General features: G+C 36.0%; 3 protein-coding genes across 4 annotated transcripts; 2 read left to right on the top strand and 1 right to left on the bottom strand.

Moving 5' to 3' along the window:
• Positions 1-568: 568 nt before the first annotated feature.
• LOC128239194 (uncharacterized) lies at positions 569-6069 on the bottom strand. 2 transcript variants are annotated; one of them, XM_052955709.1, is made up of 3 exons: positions 6018-6069; positions 5722-5769; positions 569-1440 (listed from the first exon to the last, which is right to left on the bottom strand). In XM_052955709.1, exons 2-3 carry the CDS (start codon positions 5749-5751, stop codon positions 922-924), a joined length of 549 nt encoding a protein of 182 aa, XP_052811669.1. In that variant the 5' UTR covers positions 5752-5769; positions 6018-6069; the 3' UTR covers positions 569-921. The 2 variants fall into 2 exon arrangements, with proteins under 2 accessions (XP_052811669.1, XP_052811670.1); XM_052955710.1 differs by lacking the exons at positions 5722-5769; positions 6018-6069 and adding an exon at positions 2295-3204 and having other exon boundaries at positions 570-1440.
• A 1643-nt stretch (positions 6070-7712) lies between these two features.
• Positions 7713-14447, top strand: LOC128239193 (prefoldin subunit 3-like). The gene is made up of 6 exons (XM_052955708.1): positions 7713-7809; positions 9432-9553; positions 10009-10075; positions 12015-12113; positions 12554-12692; positions 13322-14447. Exons 1-6 carry the CDS (start codon positions 7738-7740, stop codon positions 13381-13383), a joined length of 561 nt encoding a protein of 186 aa, XP_052811668.1. The 5' UTR covers positions 7713-7737; the 3' UTR covers positions 13384-14447.
• A 4024-nt stretch (positions 14448-18471) lies between these two features.
• On the top strand, positions 18472-21285 carry LOC128236379 (BTB/POZ domain-containing protein 3-like). The gene is made up of 3 exons (XM_052951226.1): positions 18472-18617; positions 18916-19181; positions 19455-21285. The coding sequence occupies exons 1-3, from the start codon at positions 18606-18608 to the stop codon at positions 20662-20664; spliced, it is 1488 nt and encodes a 495-aa protein (XP_052807186.1). The 5' UTR covers positions 18472-18605; the 3' UTR covers positions 20665-21285.
• The last annotated feature ends 319 nt before the right edge of the window (positions 21286-21604 follow it).

Raw genomic sequence — 21604 nt, 5'->3', positions numbered from 1 at the left:
ATTGGAAAACGTTGTGCGGCTAAAAGCGTTACTAACGCTTTAAGAAAAGTGAGTTTTTCGGCATAAAACATCCTTTTGTGAACGAAAATTTAAAAAACTGCGATCGGATCCTTAGTTCAGCTGTCAACCATCGCTAGTTCTCAGACATTTACGAAGCAATCGCGCAATGTAAGATAAAATAATTTAAAAAGGTGCCGAACGGCCCACCTTTGAGAGTGCAGCTTTAAAGCTGCACTCTCACAGATAGAACGTTTTGATAACTTTTTTTGTCTTGGAACGAGTACATTTATGCGTAAATATCTCAAAACCAGTTCGTGATAAAAGACTGATGACAAAAGATCAGATAGCAGATTTTCACATTTCCGCTCCTAAATGGATGTTTTATGCATTTTTCTTAAACCGTTAGTAAGGTTTAAGCCATAAAACATTAACTTCGGAATGGAAATATGCAAATCTTCAATCTGATCTTTTGTCAACAGTCTTTCATCACTGGTTTGCAGATATTTACGCAAAAATTTGCTAATTCCAAGACAAAAAATAAAAAAAAGTTGGAAAAGCGGTAAATCTGTGGGAGTGCAGCTTTAAAGCCGTAACGTTATCACGCAGTACTCTTTCAGTGAAATTGCATTTTTTAGACATATGCATTATGCAAGGATGTCGCAGGAACAGCGCAATCATTCTGAATGTCGAATGATTCATTTAAAGGTTAAAGCTGTTTTAAAATATAAGCGAAAAAAGTGTTGTTGCAAATGTATTGTTTAACGTTAATACTGAACAAGCTATTTTCAAAAGTGTTAATAATTCTGAGCTTTCACAATAATAGATGATATGTAAATATTACATCTGTCACATACAAGTATTGTAAAACTAACAGTGTGATAAATTTGTGCGTAATAATATTTTTATGATCATTTTTGTTCGTTAATGCACTGTTAATACCGACACTGAATCCACAAATGTCACGGTTTTGATTGGGCGATTAGAGAGCATGTGATCACTGGGGTCACCTTTTCCCGTCTTTAACACACTTTTGATTCCTCCTGGTAAACTATTGCTTCTTATATCACGATGTTCAGATTTCAGTCTCTGGCTCATACTCATGCAGGTATCGCCTTTAGGACTGTGGGATATCTTAGCTTGCTCTGGTTTTCCTTTCATGTCCGTGCTAGGAAAGAGAGTTTGAGTGTTTTGAAATATGGAGTTATTAGTTTTACCATTATTATCATTCATATGCACCACACAGTCGCCGTCGTTTAAACAGGGGAGTTTTTGTCCAGGGTCCCTTGGTAGTATGAGTATATGTGTATGGTTGATGTGAACGTCACCATCATACTGTGAGGTCTTACTGTAGTGTTTGTCTTCTATGGCAACCATATTGGAATCATTCGCTGGTAAGATTTTCTCCCTAGCAGCCTTGTCAGACACGCTGGGCGAACAACCCTGCAACAAATACAGGAACCGTAAAATGTTTACATTGTACAATTTAGTTGCAGTGGACATAAAAAACAAAGATATTTGATGCACATGTATTTTGACTTTTTTTTTAACTCGTCTGTCTTTCCATAAAGTGTCAAGTACGCCTTAATTCTGCGCATTGTTAACACTTAAGCTACGCTCTTACTCCTGCATCTGCCATTATATTATTTATGTCATATTTTATGCTTACGTAAAGTGTTTGCGCTCCACAGAAAAAGTTTGTTTTGTTTTTTTATTAAGAAATTATTACAACGATGATTTGCATATCTCCTGTTTAATGGTAAACATTGTCAGCATGTAACGTTGATATTTCATTTTTTTTCTGGGCATCCCTTTCGTTCCATATATGAAATCATAATTGCATATTTATTTCTTCAAAAAGAAAGCCATGGCCTAATGCCGTGATATAATCCGATTCCGAACCGTTCGTTTGATAGTAATTGGCATTATTATAATCGTATATTGCCCACAAACATTAATCGAAAATGTCATTCAAATCTAACGACTATCAGGCGTAAACAGACTAAACTTAACAAATATAATATCTTTATTTTTCAGCAAAGAAATTCCAGTTATCGTTCTAAAGCATTTGCAAAATATGTGTTCAAATGTTTGAAGAATATGTATAAATATTTCGCAAAGCAATTCTTATTTTTAAACAATGTTAAACAAACTGTTTAAATGCCGTGCGAAAGTCAAAACATTTTAACAAATTATGTCATACTCCATCAAATGCATGTAATATATCCATGAAATCATAATTTCAACCGCATGAAGTTTTGCACACTGCTAAAGATATTCAATTAAGACCAGCGTACCATTTTAATGCACTGCAATTTCAATTTCTTTTAATTCCTGTAATCACAGCATACCCATGCAGCTAGTCATTTTGTACTGTATCACTTTCTTCCGGTAATCGACAATGATTGAGAACGCGTCTTTTCTTTGTGAATTATTTATTTCCACAAACTGAATCAAATGCTATTCAATCCATTTGTTTTCAGTTTTAAACTTCAGGAGAAATTTTGTTTCAAATTATTTAATATTTATCGACCATGGTAATATATTTGTAAAGTCTCCTTTCATAAGTCAATTCACATTTGGATTGAAGTTCGTAGTTTTGAATTGGTGTTCGATATAAACATACTATTAAACATAACACTTCACAGTAAACAGGTATTTGATTTTCTAGTTCTGAAATGTCATTAGTTCATATGTAACGTAGATATATCCAGTGTTAGAACGTCCAATGGTGATGCGAACTGTTCAGTCACAATAACCAACGCAAAGTTTCACGCACTTGTTGCGCTAGCCAATTCTGTCTAATTAATTAAAAAAAATACTATGTAATTAACTTTGTTCCTCGCAAATATATATTTTTGTGACGAGTATAGATTTGTTTTCAGAATTACAGAGTATAATAACCATAAAGATTTTTATTGACTGTCATTAAATGAACGAATATAGCTCCATGTATACTATGTAAATCAATTATTGATGTTCGCTCCGTGATATAGCATGTTTATGTTTACTGCCTCACTAACATATAATGCTATTATAGCTGTATTAGACCATATTACCGACCAACGTCTGATTAATCAAATGTGTGGGCTTTTTTCTTAGAGACCAGGTCAAGAAAGAAAGAATTTGCTAATTCCATGTTTTATAGTGGATTAAGAAAATCACAGTTGAACTTTAAATTCACACGGCTATGGACACTTTTAGAGCTGTTTTATTTCTTATCTGACTTAGATAACATTTAAACGTGGTTGTACACTCAAAAATGGTATATATATTTACGTAATCCCTTCTACACAGTGTTTTAAATGTTGATATCGTGATCCATGTAGGTCACTATGACATTATTGTCTATATATGACATTCGTTTTAACAAACATATTCCTCCAAAAACCCTGATGTTGAAAGTAAAATGAGTTTATCATCTTACCAGAACCGGTTCTCCAATTGTTTTAATCGAATATACCCTAGTGGAGTTTGTTACCATAACTATTACAGTTGGCAGTTCTTATGGTGGACCGTTATGGAAAGGCGCCTAATTCCTATGTTAATGGAATAATAATTTTTAGTACCTCACAGGAACCAATTCCAACATGGAAGAGCTCAACCTTAATTTATCTAAGTAGTTAGAGAGGTTTTAGAGGGGGTATTAGAGAGGTTATTAGACTAGAGAGACTTTAGAGAGGTTATTAGAGAGGTTATCAGAGAGGTTATTAGCGAGGTTATTGTAGAGGTTTTAGAGATGATATTAGATAGATTTTTAGAGGGGTTGGTATAGAGGTTATTAGAGAGGTTATTGTAGAGGTTTTAGAGATGATATTAGATAGATGTTTAGAGGGGTTGGTATAGAGGTTATTAGAGAGGTTATTGTAGAGGTTTTAGAGATGATATTAGATAGATGTTTAGAGGGGTTGGTATAGAGGTTATTAGAGAGGTTATTGTAGAGGTTTTAGAGATGATATTAGATAGATTTTTAGAGGGGTTGGTATAGAGGTTATTAGAGAGGTTATTGTAGAGGTTTTAGAGATGATATTAGATAGATGTTTAGAGGGGTTGGTATAGAGGTTATTGTAGAGGTTTTAGAGATGATATTAGATAGATTTTAGAGGGGTTGGTATAGAGGTTATTAGAGAGGTTATTGTAGAGGTTTTAGAGATGATATTAGATAGATGTTTAGAGGGGTTGGTATAGAGGTTATTAGAGAGGTTATTGTAGAGGTTTTAGAGATGATATTAGATAGATTTTAGAGGGGTTGGTATAGAGGTTATTGTAGAGGTTTTAGAGATGATATTAGATAGATTTTAGAGGGGTTGGTATAGAGGTTATTAGAGAGGATATTGTAGAGGTTTTAGAGATGATATTAGATAGATTTTAGAGGGGTTGGTATAGAGGTTATTAGAGAGGTTATTGTAGAGGTTTTAGAGATGATATTAGATAGATTTTAGAGGGGTTGGTATAGAGGTTATTAGAGAGGTTATTGTAGAGGTTTTAGAGATGATATTAGATAGATGTTTAGAGGGGTTGGTATAGAGGTTATTAGAGAGGTTATTGTAGAGGTTTTAGAGATGATATTAGATAGATGTTTAGAGGGGTTGGTATAGAGGTTATTAGAAAGGTTATTGTAGAGGTTTTAGAGATGATATTAGATAGATTTTAGAGGGGTTGGTATAGAGGTTATTCAAGAGGTTATTGGAGGCCGTGGACTTGACAGTGTAGCTAAAGTAAAAGTAAAAGTTGCAGTCGGACTGAAAATTGTTTGCGAATCTCTCCTTGTATTTGTGGATTTAACAACACTAAGCATTCTTCGCTCTTAAAGCTTAATATTTACGGACCGTTGTGTCCATGTTTAAATATGCAACACGAAAACCCAGCATTTTACTAATTTATTCAAAGTGCGCGACGTAGATCCCTCACTTGATATCTACAATAAGTTCTGCCATTTCGTGGTGTCACATTCTCGTTGTGAAAATGATAAAAATTCACAACCCAAGTTTTTCCAATGCTTGTTAACTTAGCTTAACATTTTATAACTCCTGATTATTCATTTTAGATAATTAATTTATGATCTTCGATTTTTTTCTGGAACGGAAAAAATATATTATCGAACGTTCGAAAATTCTTGGGAGCAAACTTGAAGGTGTTTTTTCTTATTATTTTTTCTAAAACCATGAAAATAAAATGGGTTACACACATTATCTTTAAAGCAAACGCCAGCTGAAAAACAAAACCACCTGAAATGTATAACCAATTCGACAAGAACTTTTTCATCTTCTTATGAACCTAGACTGTAGCAAGTCCATTCAACGAACTACAAACAATTTTGCCAGTTTGACTTACTGTCAATATGGATCCATTTTTCACAAATGGCTGTTAATCAGGACAAAATATCTAATAAGTTTTATAATATTCGGAAGTAAATAATCTGGGGTAATTAATTCATAAAATATAATAATATACGAATCTTCTTCAGAACCTGGATTAATTCTAATTTGATATTCATGAATTACATTATTTCAATTCCGACGACTTAGAAACACATTTAACTTTAAATAATTTTAAAAACAAAACGAATTAGATTGCAGAAAATAAAACAGTAAAACTATCTATACCAGCTAGGTGGAAAAATATTGTAAAATCAAATGAATCCTTCAATACTAGAGTTAACACAAAGCTGGATATTAGGTTTAACAATAAAGTTCTAATCGAAATGGCAAATAAAGGAATTACCAGCAAGTGGTCGGCAAACCTTACATCCATGGTTACTGGAATCGACGTCTTCGAGAAAAAAGTAGAATGGAAATCGTGGTATGATATAAATCATAAATGCATCGTTGACAACAAAGTTTAACAGTTCAAAATCAAATTCTTACATAATCTTGTGGCAATTAGCCTGAATGTATTCACCTGGAAATTTAGAGACTACCCATTATGCATATATTGCCATAAAGTAGAAAATTATGAACAGTGTTTATATGTAATAGTCCGCTTAAATCATGCTTTTAATATATATTAAAGTAACTTACATTTCATATTTCTGTCATCATTTCATGTGGCTCCTAGCTTTACATATCTGTAGCTTTACATGTTCTTTAGTATTAGTTTCGTGTTCGATGATATTATTATGTCCCTTTCATGTTCTTATAAAATTATAAGATATTACATACAAAATATATATTTATTGTTAAAACTTATGAATCATTTTATATTCATTATAATTATATTGTTTTGACAATGTTTATTTGTATGTATACTTAATACCCTATTAAATTGCAATCTGGGAGTTGAGCTAGTGAAGGGTCCCGAATCCTTGTATCACCATCTCGCTCCAAAAGACCAAAGAGGTTTTAAATCTCGCATTGGTTTAGTTATTACAGGTTGTAATTGATATTAAAGGGGGGTTGTAGCGAATAAATTAAAAACTTTAAAAGAGTTTTATCTAGTCTAGTTTTCCTTTTCCTAGAGATTCAAACACACTTCCGTCCACACCTCAAGCCCGAAGAGCCCGGTTACAATACAATGTTCGAATTTATTCGCTTTTTGGAATACCATAAATTCCTTGTTTAAAAATGTGGATTAAACAAATTATTTAACAACAAAATAAATACATCTTGGTGGGATATAGGACCAAAAAGAATACAATTGTGGCAATAGTGTATTGAGCCAAATCTGCTACTGTATTTATAAAACATACTTCATCAGTGATAGGAGACGACCACATTCTTATATTAAATTATTTATTTTATGATTTTCTTATCATACGAAAATTCTGTTTTCTGCTGAATTTGGGTGTTTATTAACATTATCTAACAATATATTGCAGACTGATATACTCGTGTCAAGTCTTTGGATCCTTATATAATTATATGTTCAAGATCGTCTTTTTTTGTTCAGTGAGATTTTGCAGTTCCAAAAAGTAAAGAAATTCACAAAGCTGTTCAATCCGAGCTATTTTTTTTATAAAGGCCGAACTTCAAGTAGCGGCAGCAGCAGGAGTACAAGCAGCAACATGGGCAGCGGTGGTGATGTTTTTTTTAACGGCACGTGTCTTGAAAAAATGGTTGACAAGATTTCGTGAAAAGGAGTGTGACCATGAATGTAAAAATTTCTCTTAAATGTGGTTGTAAATAACAAACAGTGTGTAAGCATGACTGAAATCATAATTTAACATAAGCAGCAGCATTCATTTAGCATTGTGTAAACTTGATGTGTTTGACTAATATACCCACTAAACGTAACATCACCCATACTCATTTCATTACCTATGGAAACATTTCTTCTCTATGAACTCAAATACCTTGGAGTATCTATCGCTCATGGCCTATCATGGTCAAATCATGTAAATAATATCACTAAGAAGACAAACTCACCCATGTCCTTCATCAGAAGAAACATCTCATTAAGTCTACCCAAAGCTAATGCAAATGCTTACCGCACTTACCTTCGGCGAACCTTAGAGTATTCATCTACCGTATGGGCACGACATACAGACACCCTTACCAAGCAACTCGAGAAGGTCCAACTCGCTTTGTCAATCATGACTTTTAAAGGACCAGTAGCGTCAGTGACATGTTAACAGAGCTAGAGCGGGAACCCTCATAAAGAGCTTTTACAAGTTCATCATTGCTACATAAAATAAATCTTACCCTGAACCACCCATTACCAACCCAAGTCACTTCGCGCCCGAAAAAGCAAACTTCTTAAAACTGTTGTCTGCTACATTTTCGTTGAGTTAATTTGATCAAAATGGCGTCAACACAGGTTTCTACGGAAATTGAAAATAAGAACTATTTAGGAATCCCCAAAGCTGTATTTCTGGTAATGTTCATGCTTATTCTTATTGAGCTTCATAATCTTCCTGCCAAATATGTATGATAGTATTGAGCCAAGTATTTTTTTTGGCAGTTCAACCTGAACTTCAACATTCTATTATTTTCATGACAAAACACGTGTTTACATGTCTTGGTAACGACTTATAGCATGGGTATTTTGTATTTTATTCAGCTCTCCTCGTGCGTGTTCCGGTGATCTTGCCATTGCAATCACTAAGTTAGGCATTTGGGTATTTTAATGTTTGTCTGAACTGTCAGTCTTTAACTTACCTTAGCACTAAAGTTATTAAACAGGCTTTGGCAAAGTTAAAAAGTGGCAATGTTTATTATCGTTATAGCCTAATCTGAATAAAGAAGCTTTGAAAATTTTTAAGAGTTAAATAATATGTACAAATTTGCTCAAGCCCTATGACTTGTAAATGCCCTCCAGCTCCAGCATGTTTATAAATAATCATGAGTTTTGAACCGAAGATTCAATTCCAACATCTACATTAATGATACAGCCTTGCGAAATTTGTTTTAACAAAACAATAAATGTTTGGGTGCGGGGGTACCTATTTTTGAATTAAAAAGATTGATGTTCCAGTGTATGAAACACAGAAATATGGCAGGATAATCTAGTGTCATCCAGCAAATTAATCAAGTGTTTGTTTTACTTATAACCTCTTTATAATCATGGACCATGAAAGCCCTGTTGCCCAGATGCTTGCAAAGTTGGCAAATTTTTTACCCTATGCTGGATACAAACTTCATAGCAAATTTATCCGTTGTATTCTCATCCTCGCATTTTTTCTAATGATTTAAGTAAAAGTTCAATCTGAAATAATTTTATTCTTCATGAATTTGTATGCTTAAGTGAACTTTCCTTTTTGGCCATGTGCTATTTATGTCACAGTGGAAAATTACACCTGTAATTGGCAGTTTAAATAAACATCTTATTTTATTCGGCCATATTTCCAATGGTAACTCAATACCCATTATGCTTAACTTACTTTTATAAACATCTGGGATATTGTTAAAAAAAGAAACTTGCAAAATTTACCGTAAGTACTAAGATGACCCTTTTAAATGTGGTCAATACGTTACATTCAGTATTTGATAAGGTAATGTCAGCCAAACTCATACATGTGCTTGAAGGTTAACTGCATACAGTGAACACTATTATGTCTTTCTGAGTTTCATGCAGTTTGGTGTCCTTGCCCTCTTCCCCTTAGTATACCAGATATTCACAGCTATAGCAGAATCAAAGTCTTTGATTGAAGCTGTTGAAAAATAAATTTAGTTCTTTTCCTGGAAGTCCAATGTAACGTTTGACTTAAAATTTCTAGTAGTCAAACCAAAAAAACATTAGTCTCAGACTACCGTAAGTGTTGAAGCCTGCAATTTAAAATGTTAAATATAAGAATTAAAGCAAGAAAATTTTGAATATCCACTTCTATGTCATGAAAATATTTTATTTAACTCATATATACCGTTACTCAAGAGCGCCTTATCAATAATGGGCTGTATTGTTTGTCTTTACCAACTCATTAGAATTGATGTTTCCTCTCTTAGCTACAAGGGTTAGCTCACAATCATGGTAATCCCTTTATCCCTTGTGTATTTCAGGAGGATGTGGACAGTTACATGAAAAACTCTGATGAGAATGCAGAGGCAGCTCTGAAGAAGCTCGATGAGCTCCACAACAAGTACAAGTACATGGAGCTCAACCTGAACACAAAGAAAGAGAGGTGAAACTCAATGTTGTAATTTTATCAGGTTTCCACTCATTTAAAACTATCAGATAGTTGCCTTTGAAAGTAGAATTTATTTAGCTACCTATAAAAGTACAGTAATGAAGAGAACATTTGGTGTAATGCCCAAAATTTAGCTCTTTTTTTGCTCATCTGACTTTCTCAGAACCATCATGCTATTAAAATGAGACTTGGTACACGTTGCATGAGATAATAGTAAAAGTTATAGTAAGACCCGGAACTCTGTTACGTAATATTCCTTGTTTGACTGCTAAACTTTACTTTACGGCTCTTTGGTTGAACACCATCATGTTTGCATTTTCCAAAGTATAATATTAAAACTTTCATATTGTTGCCTTTGAAAGTACATTTCTATTATATATGTATGAAAATACAGTAACAGGAAGGAATTTGGGTGTTATGCTCACTTTTTTATGATGATATTGTTTCAGACTGAAGGCACAGATACCAGATATAACTAAATCCCTAGACATTATATCCCATTTGCAAAATAAAAAGGTAAGAAATTACACGTCATATCGTTTTATTTGGTCTTGAAGAAAATAACAACATCATTTAGAAATTGTGTATCTTGTATAAAAAAAAATTGGCACGGATTTGAAAGGGACAGATAGAAATCAAACATACCCCTGTTTTTAAAAAGTTTTAATTTTACTAATTATTATTTGGGTTTCTAGGGTAAATGATATTCAAGATACATTAGACTTTAGTGACGTTTTCATCAAACATACTGAATGTTGGGTAGAAATATGTTTAGGTTATTGAATGTTTATGCAAATGTGTGCACAAGTTCTTGTGCTATTTTTTTAACCAGGTTTCCAACAAATACCAGGTTATTAGAATGGTGTGTGTTGTTGGGTGGGTAGTCTGACCGACGTGTGTTCGTCACACTAGGAATTTCCAGTGAATAACTTTTGTTTTGTTCATTCTATGGACAACAAACTTGGTGTATAATAAGTATATGATGTGGAGAGGTCGCTTGTGACTGCTTGTTGGTCCATTCCGTAAAATGTCAAGGTCACCTGGACTCAAAATAGAGATTTATTTAAGTTACGGATCATATGGACACCAAACTTGTTGTGTATTAAGAACACGTAGAGAGCTGGCTTGGGATCTCTTTTGGGTCTGTTAATTCAAGGTCAAGGTCACTATTCCAAATATAAATATTTCTTTTTCGGCAAATAACTACAGTTTGGATCAATGTATGGACATCAAACTCGGTGTATATTAAGAACATTTGGCCCTCTTACTTTGAAATTTTTTGAGGTACATTCCGTTGAAAGTCAAGGTAAAAAATTTGTGTCACTTACTACACTTTTCATCATGTTTTCATTATACAATTACAGCCTTGGTGAGCAGTGTCAAACTTACTTTTAATGTAGAATAAAAAAAAAATGGTTGAAACTAAATAACTTTAGTTAGGGTTGACATATCGTGACCAAACTTGGTATGTAGTAGCGTTTAGGAGTTTATTGAGGACTTTCATGTGTTCGCTTTTTGGTCCCTAGGGTCAAGGTCACTGTTACTAAAAATAGAAAGAAATAAAACAGTTAAACTGAATCACACAACAATGTTAGCCAATCATCGAAAACCTGGTTTCGTCGCATTGCATTGTTACTTGTTTCATATAAATTTGATAACTTTTATATTATATACGGTTCATACAAAAATGGTTCAAGTTTTAATTCAAATGTTTGTTTATTTAAAAACACATTGTAAATAGTTAACAATTTCCATAAAATCAGTGAGGTGAAAATGGTGGAAATGTTTAGTTTCTAAGGTCATTGCATAAGATCAAAATACCTAATCACATTGTTTATACTGTGTTAACATGCCTTTCTAAAAACATTGGTGTGTATTAGTGGATGAAATAACTTTTGGCCAGTTTAACCTAATTCTAAAATCCGCCCATCTTACAATATATTCACAAAGATTTACAGCGTTTGAAAAACCCTTGTATGGCTAAAAATATGGTGGTTAGGGTTACATCTTGTCCAAAAAAGGTAGGGTAGAGAGGTTGTTTCTTTTAGGCTTTATGTAAGAACATTATTGCAATCATTAGGGAATGGCATTAAAGTTCAGTATAAAGCTTTTTTATCTAATTATTAAATCATTTTTTTTATAAAAAAATAAAGGGAGGATTATAGAAATAGTAGGGACAGGTAGGGTTAGGTACCAGAACCACAAGTTGTTTATTTGGTTTCTTATTAAAGTCATCCATTACAGTTAGAGTATTTTAAGGTAATAAGAGCATGCACTTTGAAAAACAACCATCAGAAAAAAGTACATGTAGTACCTCAACAGTTGACGCATCCAATATCGAATGATTCTGGATGCTTTTGAACAATAGAAATATATAGGTGAAATTATTTTGGGATTGTAGTAAGTTTTAGTTATCAGAAGATTTCATATGAACAAGGTTGTTTGTGTGTTACAGACTTCCAGTGAGGCTATGGAGACAAGGTTTCTGCTGTCAGATCAGGTGTACGCCAAGGCCCGGGTTCCACCCACTGACAAAGTCTGCCTATGGCTTGGAGTATGCAGCTCTTATTTGTTAATTTATAGCTGTCTTTTTTGTAATCATGCCTTCTTTTAATAAATGTATTTCTTTATAAAATGTTAATATTCATTAAAAAAAAGAGGATAAATGCCATGTTGCCATTTTGTTTCCTTTATTATATTAACTTCTATTAATATTAACTTTATTATTTTAAATTCTGATTTCAAAGGTATTTATTATGCATCATAAAAAACTAAGTGTCCAAAGTTATATAAATTTACTGTTTGGTAATATGCGTTTATCAAATAAAAGTGGTCACCCTTACCTTACCATGTTTCAAGTGATTAATACATACTAATAAACACTTACCTAGACTGAATGCACCTCTCTAGGCTATATAATCTAAAAAATGTTAGGAAAAAAATGTTAAAATATAACAACTGCAATAACTTTCACTGAATGAAACCATTTTTTAGGCCAACATCATGCTAGAGTACAATCTTGATGATGCGGAGGCATTATTACGGAAAAACCAGGCGGCTGCAGGCGAGAGCTTGAAACAGGTAGAGGAACAACTTAGTTACATCACGGAGCAGACAACAACTCTTGAAGTCAGTATCCTTTACACTGAAAATGTGACATTGTTTCACGCTGTGGGTAAGCATTGTTTCACGCTGTGGGTAAGGTGGCAGGTTTAACATACCATTTGGAAACATTTTGTGTTGTTTAAAACTGCACTCTCACAGCTTTACCGTTTTGACAACTTTTTTTATTTATTTTTTGTCATGGAATGAGCCAATTTTTGCGTAAATATCTGCAAACGAGTGATATAAGACTGCTGACAAAAGATCAGATCCCAGATTTTCATGTTTTCATTCGAAAATGAATGTTTTATAGCTAAAAGTGTTACTAACGGTTTAAGAAAAATGCATAAAACATCAATTTTGAACTTTGATATGAAAATCTGCGATCTGATTTTTTGTTGGCAGTCTTATTTCACTGGTTTCCATGCATAAATAGGTGTTGAAACGTTCAATCTGTGAGTGCAGCTTTAAGGAGAAACATGTAAACTGTCAGTGTTTTAATTTTGATTTTCAAAGAATTAAATTAATTAAGAGTGTATTCCTTGGTATTGGCAGAGAATTGAAATATATTGACATCCGGCAGTACTTATTTTTTTAGATAAATCGTTTCAAATGTAATTGTATCATGATAAACCATGTTGTTTCTTTAACTGTTCTCAGACATGGCTCGTGTTTATAATTATGATGTTAAAAAGCGTCGGCAAACGGAACAGAAGTCGTAGTAGGGAAAGGTTGTAGGTTACCCCGGTTGTTCAGGCATTACATCCTGTGAGGTCTGCACAATTGCTGACCCAATCATCCATCAGACCCATCCAGCCCTCGTTCTCTCTCTGGACTGCATTGTGCTTTAAACATGTTGAACAATGTATTTATGATTTGTGACTTTTGTTTTGTACCTTACTTATTATTCACGTTATATTAAGAACAAAGATTTACTATATGGCATGCACTTGAGCTTATGTTGACAAATATTTCCCACATTATCATGCTTAATAGGCCAATTTTACAGTAAGCTACATGTAGCTGGAGTCTATTTTGTCCAACATTTTTATTGTGTCATTGCTGAAATGTAGCATTTTATTCAAATATATAAAAAGATATAATATATAATTTCTACGTCTTGTTCAGGTAAAACAACATAACATGCGTTCTTATTGCTTTTGTTTTCAAAATGAATACTTAAGGCCACATGAATACTTAAGACCACGCCAAATCGATGTTTTGTTTGACCAATTGGCTGAAAGAAATAGGAGTGAGTGACCAATATAAACCATTTTATTATTTAGTTCCAAAACTGAATCTGAAGAAAGGACGTCCATTTTTTATATGGTCTTCATATTTAGAATCACAATCTTGAATAATTATCCTTTTTTCTACCTTCTAAATGTAATTCGAAAGATTACTCATTATATCCAACTGTTTCAGCCCTCTCAGTATTGCCAGAGACATGCATTTTGCGATGTTTGAAAAAACATCATTGAAAAAAGCCTCATGACATTATAGTGTGTCAAAATATGACATCGGACTGAATTTTGTTTAGTCTTTTTCAGGTAAATTAAATAGTGGTTGCTTTAAAAAACACTTTCATTTTCTCAAAACGTGTGGGTTAAATCTTTCAAATGAAACATCAGATAAGCGTGGCCTTAGTTCTGCAAAAGATGAATCTTTCCGGAATATCAGTCCCCAATATTAGTGTATGGCAATACAGTTTGCATGATTACGTATAACATTCATGACTGGATAAAACTAAACTGTCAGTGTAAAATAAAAAAAAGTATGAACTTTATTCTTGCTTTGAGTTATTTTGTGTAAGATTATACCTTCATTATTATGCCCCCTTTCGAAGAAGAGGGGTATATTGCTTTGCACAGGCATGTCGGTCCGTCGGTAGACCAAAGCTTGTCCGAGTGATAACTCAACAATTCCTGGACGTATGGTCATCAAACTTGATATGGAAGTTGAGTCTGACCAGTAGATGACCCCTATTGTTTTGGGGGGTCATCGGGCCAAAGGTCAAGGTCACAGTGACTTTGAATGGTAAAAGGTTGTCTGTGTGATAACTCGACAATGCCTGCACCCATGGCCCTCATACTTGACAAGGAGGTTGGGCCTGACCAGTAGATGACCCCTATGGCTTTGGGGGTTATTGGGCCAAAGGTCAAGGTCACAGTTATCTTGAATGGTAAATGGTAGCCGAGTGATAACTTGACAATGCCTGCACCCATGGCCCTCATACTTGACATGGAGGTTGGGCCTGACCAGTAGATGACCCCTATGGCTTTGAGGGTCATTGGGCCAAAGGTCAAGGTCACAGGGATCTTGAATGGTAAAAGGTTGTTCTTGTGATAATTGACATAGCCTGCACCCATGGCCCTCATACTTGACATGGAGGTTGGGCCTGACCAATAGATGACCCCTATTTTTGGGGGGGTCATCGGGCCAAAGTCAAGGTCACAGAGATCTTGAATGGTAAAAGGTTGTCCGTGTGATAACTCGACAATGCCTGCTCCTATGGCCCTCATACTTGACATGGAGGTTGGGCCTGAGCAGTAGATGACCCCTTTTGTTTTGGGGGGTCATCGGGCCAAAGGTCAAGGTCACAGTGATCTTGAATGGTAAAAGGTTGTCCGAATGATAACTCAGCAATGCCTGCACCCATGGCCCTCAAACTTGGCTTGGAAGTTGAGCCTGATCAGTAGAAGACCCTATTGATTTTAGGGGTCAAAGGTCAAGGTCACAGTGACCTTGAAAGCAAAGTCAACAATTCCTGGACCTATGGTCATCAAACTTGACATGAAGGATTGGTCTGACCCCTCTTGGTTTTGGGGGTCATTGGGCCAAGGTCAAGGACACAGTTGTATTTAACGCAAAAAAGTGAACAAATCTTCTACCTGTGATATCTCAACAATGCCTGAACCTATAATCATCAAACTTGACATGGGCCTGACCATAAGATGACTCTTTTTGATTTTAGGAATCATCGTGTCAAAGGTCAAGTTTATAGTGACCTTGAATGCGAAAATGTTTCGAGTGATAACTCGACAATGCCTGCACCCATGGCTCTCAAACTTGATTTGATGTTGCGTCTGATCTGTAGATGACCCCTTATGATTTTAGGGGTGATGTGGTCAAATGTCAAGGTCACAGTGACCTTGAACAAAAAAATATTTTGTGTGATAACTTGTCAATGCCTGCATTCATGGCCCTCAAACTTGACATTTAGATTTTTTGTGACCAACTGATGACTCCTATGGATTTTGAGGTCAAAGGTCATGGTCATAATACACTCTTTCCTCACACTTTGAATGGTCATTATCTTAAAACTGCCTCAACGGCATTCAATGTCAGTGAAAAACCAGCTGTCATTTCGGTCCATGCATAGTTCATTCAATTGTCCATATAATCCTGACAACATGGCGCTCAGAAGGGCATAATGTTTGACAAACATCTCTTGTTTATTTAAGCTTTATTGTGTAGACGGCTGATAGCTTCAGTGAATCACTCTCAAGTCTGTTTCCAAGGTAAAAACTGGTGTCCTGTTTAAGAGGCGATGAGAAAGTATCGCTTGTGGTGAACACAACCTCTTGGGTGAGAGTTGAGGCACAATCACATGGAATCCCTGATAAGCGCGACACACCTTACCATGCTGCTTTACAATTATGCTTAGTTAGATAATTGATTAAAAGTCACAGCCGGGTCAAGATCTATAACTGAATCCCTATCCTGTAACTCCTTGACCTTTGCCTTTGAGGCAAGAACACGAATGCCATGCGCGTCACAGCTGAGGCAAGAATTATTACTTTGAATCCCTATAAAGTAATCAACTCCTTGGCGTTACAGCGGAGTCAGGATTATAAAAACTATGAAATCCCTAACAGCTTATTGACTACCCGATCGGTGCCTTTCAGGCAAGAGCACGAATGCCATGAACATCATACACCTTCCCGTTCTGCTGTCAAAGTCTGAAGATCGGAAATGACAAAATAACAATTCAGACCTAAATTGTTAATATGGTATACCTATCAAGCTTCATTAACCGCTAAACAGGACCTTGACATTAGAGGCGGCAGCACAAATTCTATGCGCGTCACACATTCCCATGCAGCTGTATATTTCCCTGATTTTGAATCAAATCCGATTGAAAGTAAGTTTAGATACGAACACTTATTGGGCTTATTGTGACTATGGTCTTCAAGGCGAGAACGCAAATGCTATGCCCAATGCTATGCTGCTATACATATCTTTGATTGAAATTCAAATAAACTGAGTAAGTTACAACTGAGACACGATAGTAACGGCCGGACGGACAGTATGAATACTATATGCCTCCATTCGGAGTCACTACAACACCCACAGAAACAACTGCAACAACGTTGTATTTGAAAAATGCTTATTAACTATTGTGACAACAAAAATACAGAGCAAGCAAAAATAATTAAATGATATAGAATCTCATAGGCTGTGTTGTTGATAGATTGGGAAAGGACTTACATTTAGAAAGTGTAAGCGATCACCAATTTTATGTGAAGGGTTGATGCTTTTAGATTTTTTCTCGTCGCCTTTCGGGCAGATTTGGCAGTAGGAATAAATAAGAATGTACCTACAAGTTTACTGTCCTGCTTTACAATAGTCATAGAGGGACCATAACAAGATTGTAAAAGTACATATATCTAAACTACTCATATCTTGTTTGGTATTGCTCGCCAAGTGGCTCAAATGCTACAATTTGACCTATTCATACATATCGCTGTTATGTCTAGCTGTTGTTTCAAAGTATAGCTACAGTCGTATATTCATACCTATAGCTGTAGTTTATAACCGTTGTTATATTCCAAGGTAAAGCTACACGGCTATAAAATACATCGTAGTTATACTTTGGGTGCCAAAATACAGCTACAACACATTCACAATAGGTTGTTTTATTTTAAAGCTATATATTTAGCTACATATGTACTCACTGTTGTTGTTTTTGTGTTATAGTTACAGCAGTAAAATACAGCTACTGCGCTATGACATTACAGCTGTAGCTTTCAAATACAACGGAAGCTGTAAGTGTACAGCTGTAATTACATTTTTGTTCAACTTTTGAGCCACTGGGTACGCCATAGTTTTGAGGCGCTAATAATATAAATCTCGTAATTTATAAGATATAATGAATTCTGACGAAAAAAAAGCCAAAATTCAATGTAGTCATTAACTGGTTATATAGAGTGTTTTATTTAGAAGCTCTCGTACGAGTACCGGCTAGTATATAGATATTTCGCGCAGAAAACCAAAGAAGTTAGCAATAATATCTGGTCTTCTAAACCATTAACTTGGCGCCGAGCTGCGCCTGTCCGACCGACTTAATAGTGTAGAAGACCGAAAATAAACACTAACTTTTACTAAGTAAACGATAAATTAAGTTGGTGTTTATTTAAAAGCAAATGCTTTTAGACATGCAATATTTTTTCCAATAAACAAACGGAGATGGATATTGATGTTCGTTCAACAAGTTAGCAACAATGCATGTATACAATATGTCATATGACCAACAAATCTCTCCATTCATGGCCGCCCGACACCCTGTCCGTTGCACGGCGCCATTTCCGCTGTTCTGAAGACGCGGCGGACTGATCGATCACAAATCAATGCGGCATCTATTCATGAAAATTAAATCAAAAGTCCGCCAAAGGATGCTGCTGAATTCTATAAGCTAGATAGTGAAGTCTCATCGACTGATTCCTGTTCAAATATTCAACTCCAGTCACTGTAATAAGACACTCTACATTTGAAAAATCAAGTCAGAATATTACTCCGGAACAAAAGCATTCATATTATGCAACAATCAATTATAATTATAAATTAAATACTTAAACGGAAAGCATGCTTTTTGTGCCTTCCAATTTGTTTATTGGATGAGTTTGGACTAAATGTACTCCGAGATAAAGTAGGATAACGAGAAATGGCGAACATGGTGAGTTTTGTAATGTACATGTAGGCGCCAAGTATGGGTGGGGAGCGAGAGAGAGGAACCATAATTAATTGGCAGAATATTTAGCAAAAATATGAAGAACTTCATTTCATCGGATATTTACATAACGAATTTTGCAGTCAGGGTTAATGTGTTTTTGGTGTAATTAAAGTGTTTATGACCCAACGGCCACACCGTTTCAGCCTTCTTTGTAATCAATGATTTGTTAATTAACAACTTTTTTTCTTATATACGTTATCTTGCTTACAGTATAACTAAATTTATTCATTTTCCTTTATAGCAGCTGGACTACTCCTCCACTGGTCAGGACGACTGGCAGGACGGCCGAACGCTCATCGAGGCAAGCGACTATATGCTGCAGAACGAGGTCGCGTGTGACGTCATATTTCTGCTTGGGGACGGCCAGACAGAGATGGCGGCCCACCGTTACGTAATGATGGCCCGAAGTCCCGCCTTGCATCGCTTGTTCAATACGCATGAGGTGAAGACGAACCTCGCCGTCAGCATCCCGGATATTTCATCTGAGACTTTTAAAGACGTTCTTACGTGAGTTAAATGATACAAACATGGTCACTTTTGAATTAGTTACTTGTAAGTGATATTCGAATAAGTAAAAATCTATACATTTAAGACCAGAAAAAAATCATTAAATAAAAAATAAAAAAGTTGCAAATATAACGCCTCTTTAAACGAAATCAATTAATTACTGTTCGTGAATTGGTTTGAGGGATTTTACAATTAATAATCTATATATTTGTATATGTTTATAAATAAATAAACGAAGAATTTAATTCTAAGAGAGACAAACTATTGTTCCAGGTACATGTACACGGAACACGTGGACATCCACGGTGAGAACGTGGGTTCCCTGCTTCACGCGGCCCGCCGCCTCGAGGTGAACGGCCTCTCGCGGCTCTGCTTCAAGTTTCTCGACCAACATATGTCGGTCGGAAACGCCTGCCGCATCCTGGAGCAGGCGCACAGGTTCCAGGAGACGGGGCTGTTCGATAAATGCCTAAAGTTCATCCACGCCGGCGGATATGACGTTCTGCGCACGCACGGGTTTACCGACCTGTGCTCGGAATGTGTGACCGCCGTAATAAAGTCTGACAATCTCAAGGCAGAGGAAGAGCTTGTGTTTGAGATCATGATTGGCTGGGCGACCGCTGAGTGCCGCCGTCGGAAGCTTCAACCTACAGACGCCAACAGGCGCGTAGCTCTCGGAGAAATTGTGTACCACATTCGGTTCCCGACGATGGACGTGACGTACTTTACTCAAAAAGTGTCTTTTCGCGACATCCTTTCGGAAGACGAAGCCGTCGCTATATTCCAGTACTTTCACGGAGAAGAGAGACACTTGTCTAGAAAGTTTAATCGCAATGAAAGGAATAGATTAAAGAACAGAAAACCGCTAGGTGAACAGAAGCGAAATACACGACAGGGAAAGAAAGTGGAAATGACGACGGCTGAATACGTCGAATCACGCCAGATGTTGAGAGTTCCACCCTCAAAGCGGAAGCAATCCTCCCCGCAGGTAATGGAAGCCATTCCGCTTACGACTCCGCGGAGCCCAAACATTTCAAGGGTGAACCGGTTCCGTACATACGACGGACAGTGGAAACAGAACGGACCGCCGGACGCCATTTCTTTCTCATGTTCCAGCCCTATCGTACTATACGGCATCGAAATATACGGCAGCGCTTCCGGGACGGAGACCTACAAACTGAAACTTTACCTCTTCGACGACATGAAGGAACAGGTCCGCAGTAATGATGTAACTGTGACGACGGACACTATCCGGCGCACGTATGACGTCACATTCGCACGGCCTGTGAGGATACCGCCCCGCCGTATTTTTACCGTGATGGTGATAATCAAGGGTAGCCCCTGTTGCAAGGGCGTAGACGGAAGCCGGGTGGACGTCGTTGAAGGGGTAACGTTCGAGTTCTCTGACAGTAACAGGAGCTCAAACGGAACCGACGTCACCGTTGGTCAAATACCAGGACTTCTCTTCAACAAGACCGAATGACTTGCAATCAAAAACGCGACCAATGACTCACATAACCATGAACTGTACATAAGGATGCGTTAATGTTACTGTTTTAGGCGTACATAACATGTTTTGTTGTGTAATAATAGTCTGTTTCTTTATGGTGAACACGCCAGATTTTATTGATGGCCTATTTATTGTGTTTACTGGGTACAAGCATTTTTTGTTTCCCATTTGTTCTTTGAACGCAAAACTCCGGCGGCGATTACCATTTTCGAAAATGAAATTAAAACTTTTAAATCTAAACAAGCCTAGAGTATTTTTTCCAGTCAATCTTTTGTTTCAAAAGTTCAAACCTTCATTACACTGTGACCAATGATAATGGATGGGAGCATTCGATCGCACGATACGGTCGTTGACAAGAGGTCCATTTACGTACAACTAGAATATTATACAACAATAACGGTCATTTTAACAATAACATGTTTTGAATTATTGTTTTTCGGCTGTCATTCCCCAAAATGTATATCTGTGTTTTCACGGCGTTTGGATTTTTGTTATCATAAACCAGAAATCAATTTCATAATGTCTGGCCATGTACTAATGGATTTATTATCCGACGTTCATTTTCTATTGTGTAATGAATAACAACTGTCACTAATAAACAAGACACTTCCTATAAATCTTTCTATGATGTCGATCTAGGGGCCTACATTGTTTTATAATATACTCATGTGAGTTCTCTTACATTACAATATAAGCCACAGGCTGATGAGAAATATATGTTTTCTTTTATTTGTAATGTCGATGTAGTATGCCCGCGCCCATTCGTTGCATTATGGCTCTACCCATGTCACCGTATCCCTCGTCAAACTGGTGGGTGTTACCCCCAACAGTAGGTGACTAGCAAAGCCAAAGAGATTGAAGTAGAAACGACCAACATGTAGTGGTTTAAGCTCACCTGAGCACTCCGATTGTT

This window comes from Mya arenaria, chromosome 6, assembly GCF_026914265.1.
Source record: "Mya arenaria isolate MELC-2E11 chromosome 6, ASM2691426v1".
NCBI classification, from domain to species: domain Eukaryota; kingdom Metazoa; phylum Mollusca; class Bivalvia; order Myida; family Myidae; genus Mya; species Mya arenaria.
This window is presented reverse-complemented; position numbering and strand designations above follow the sequence as displayed.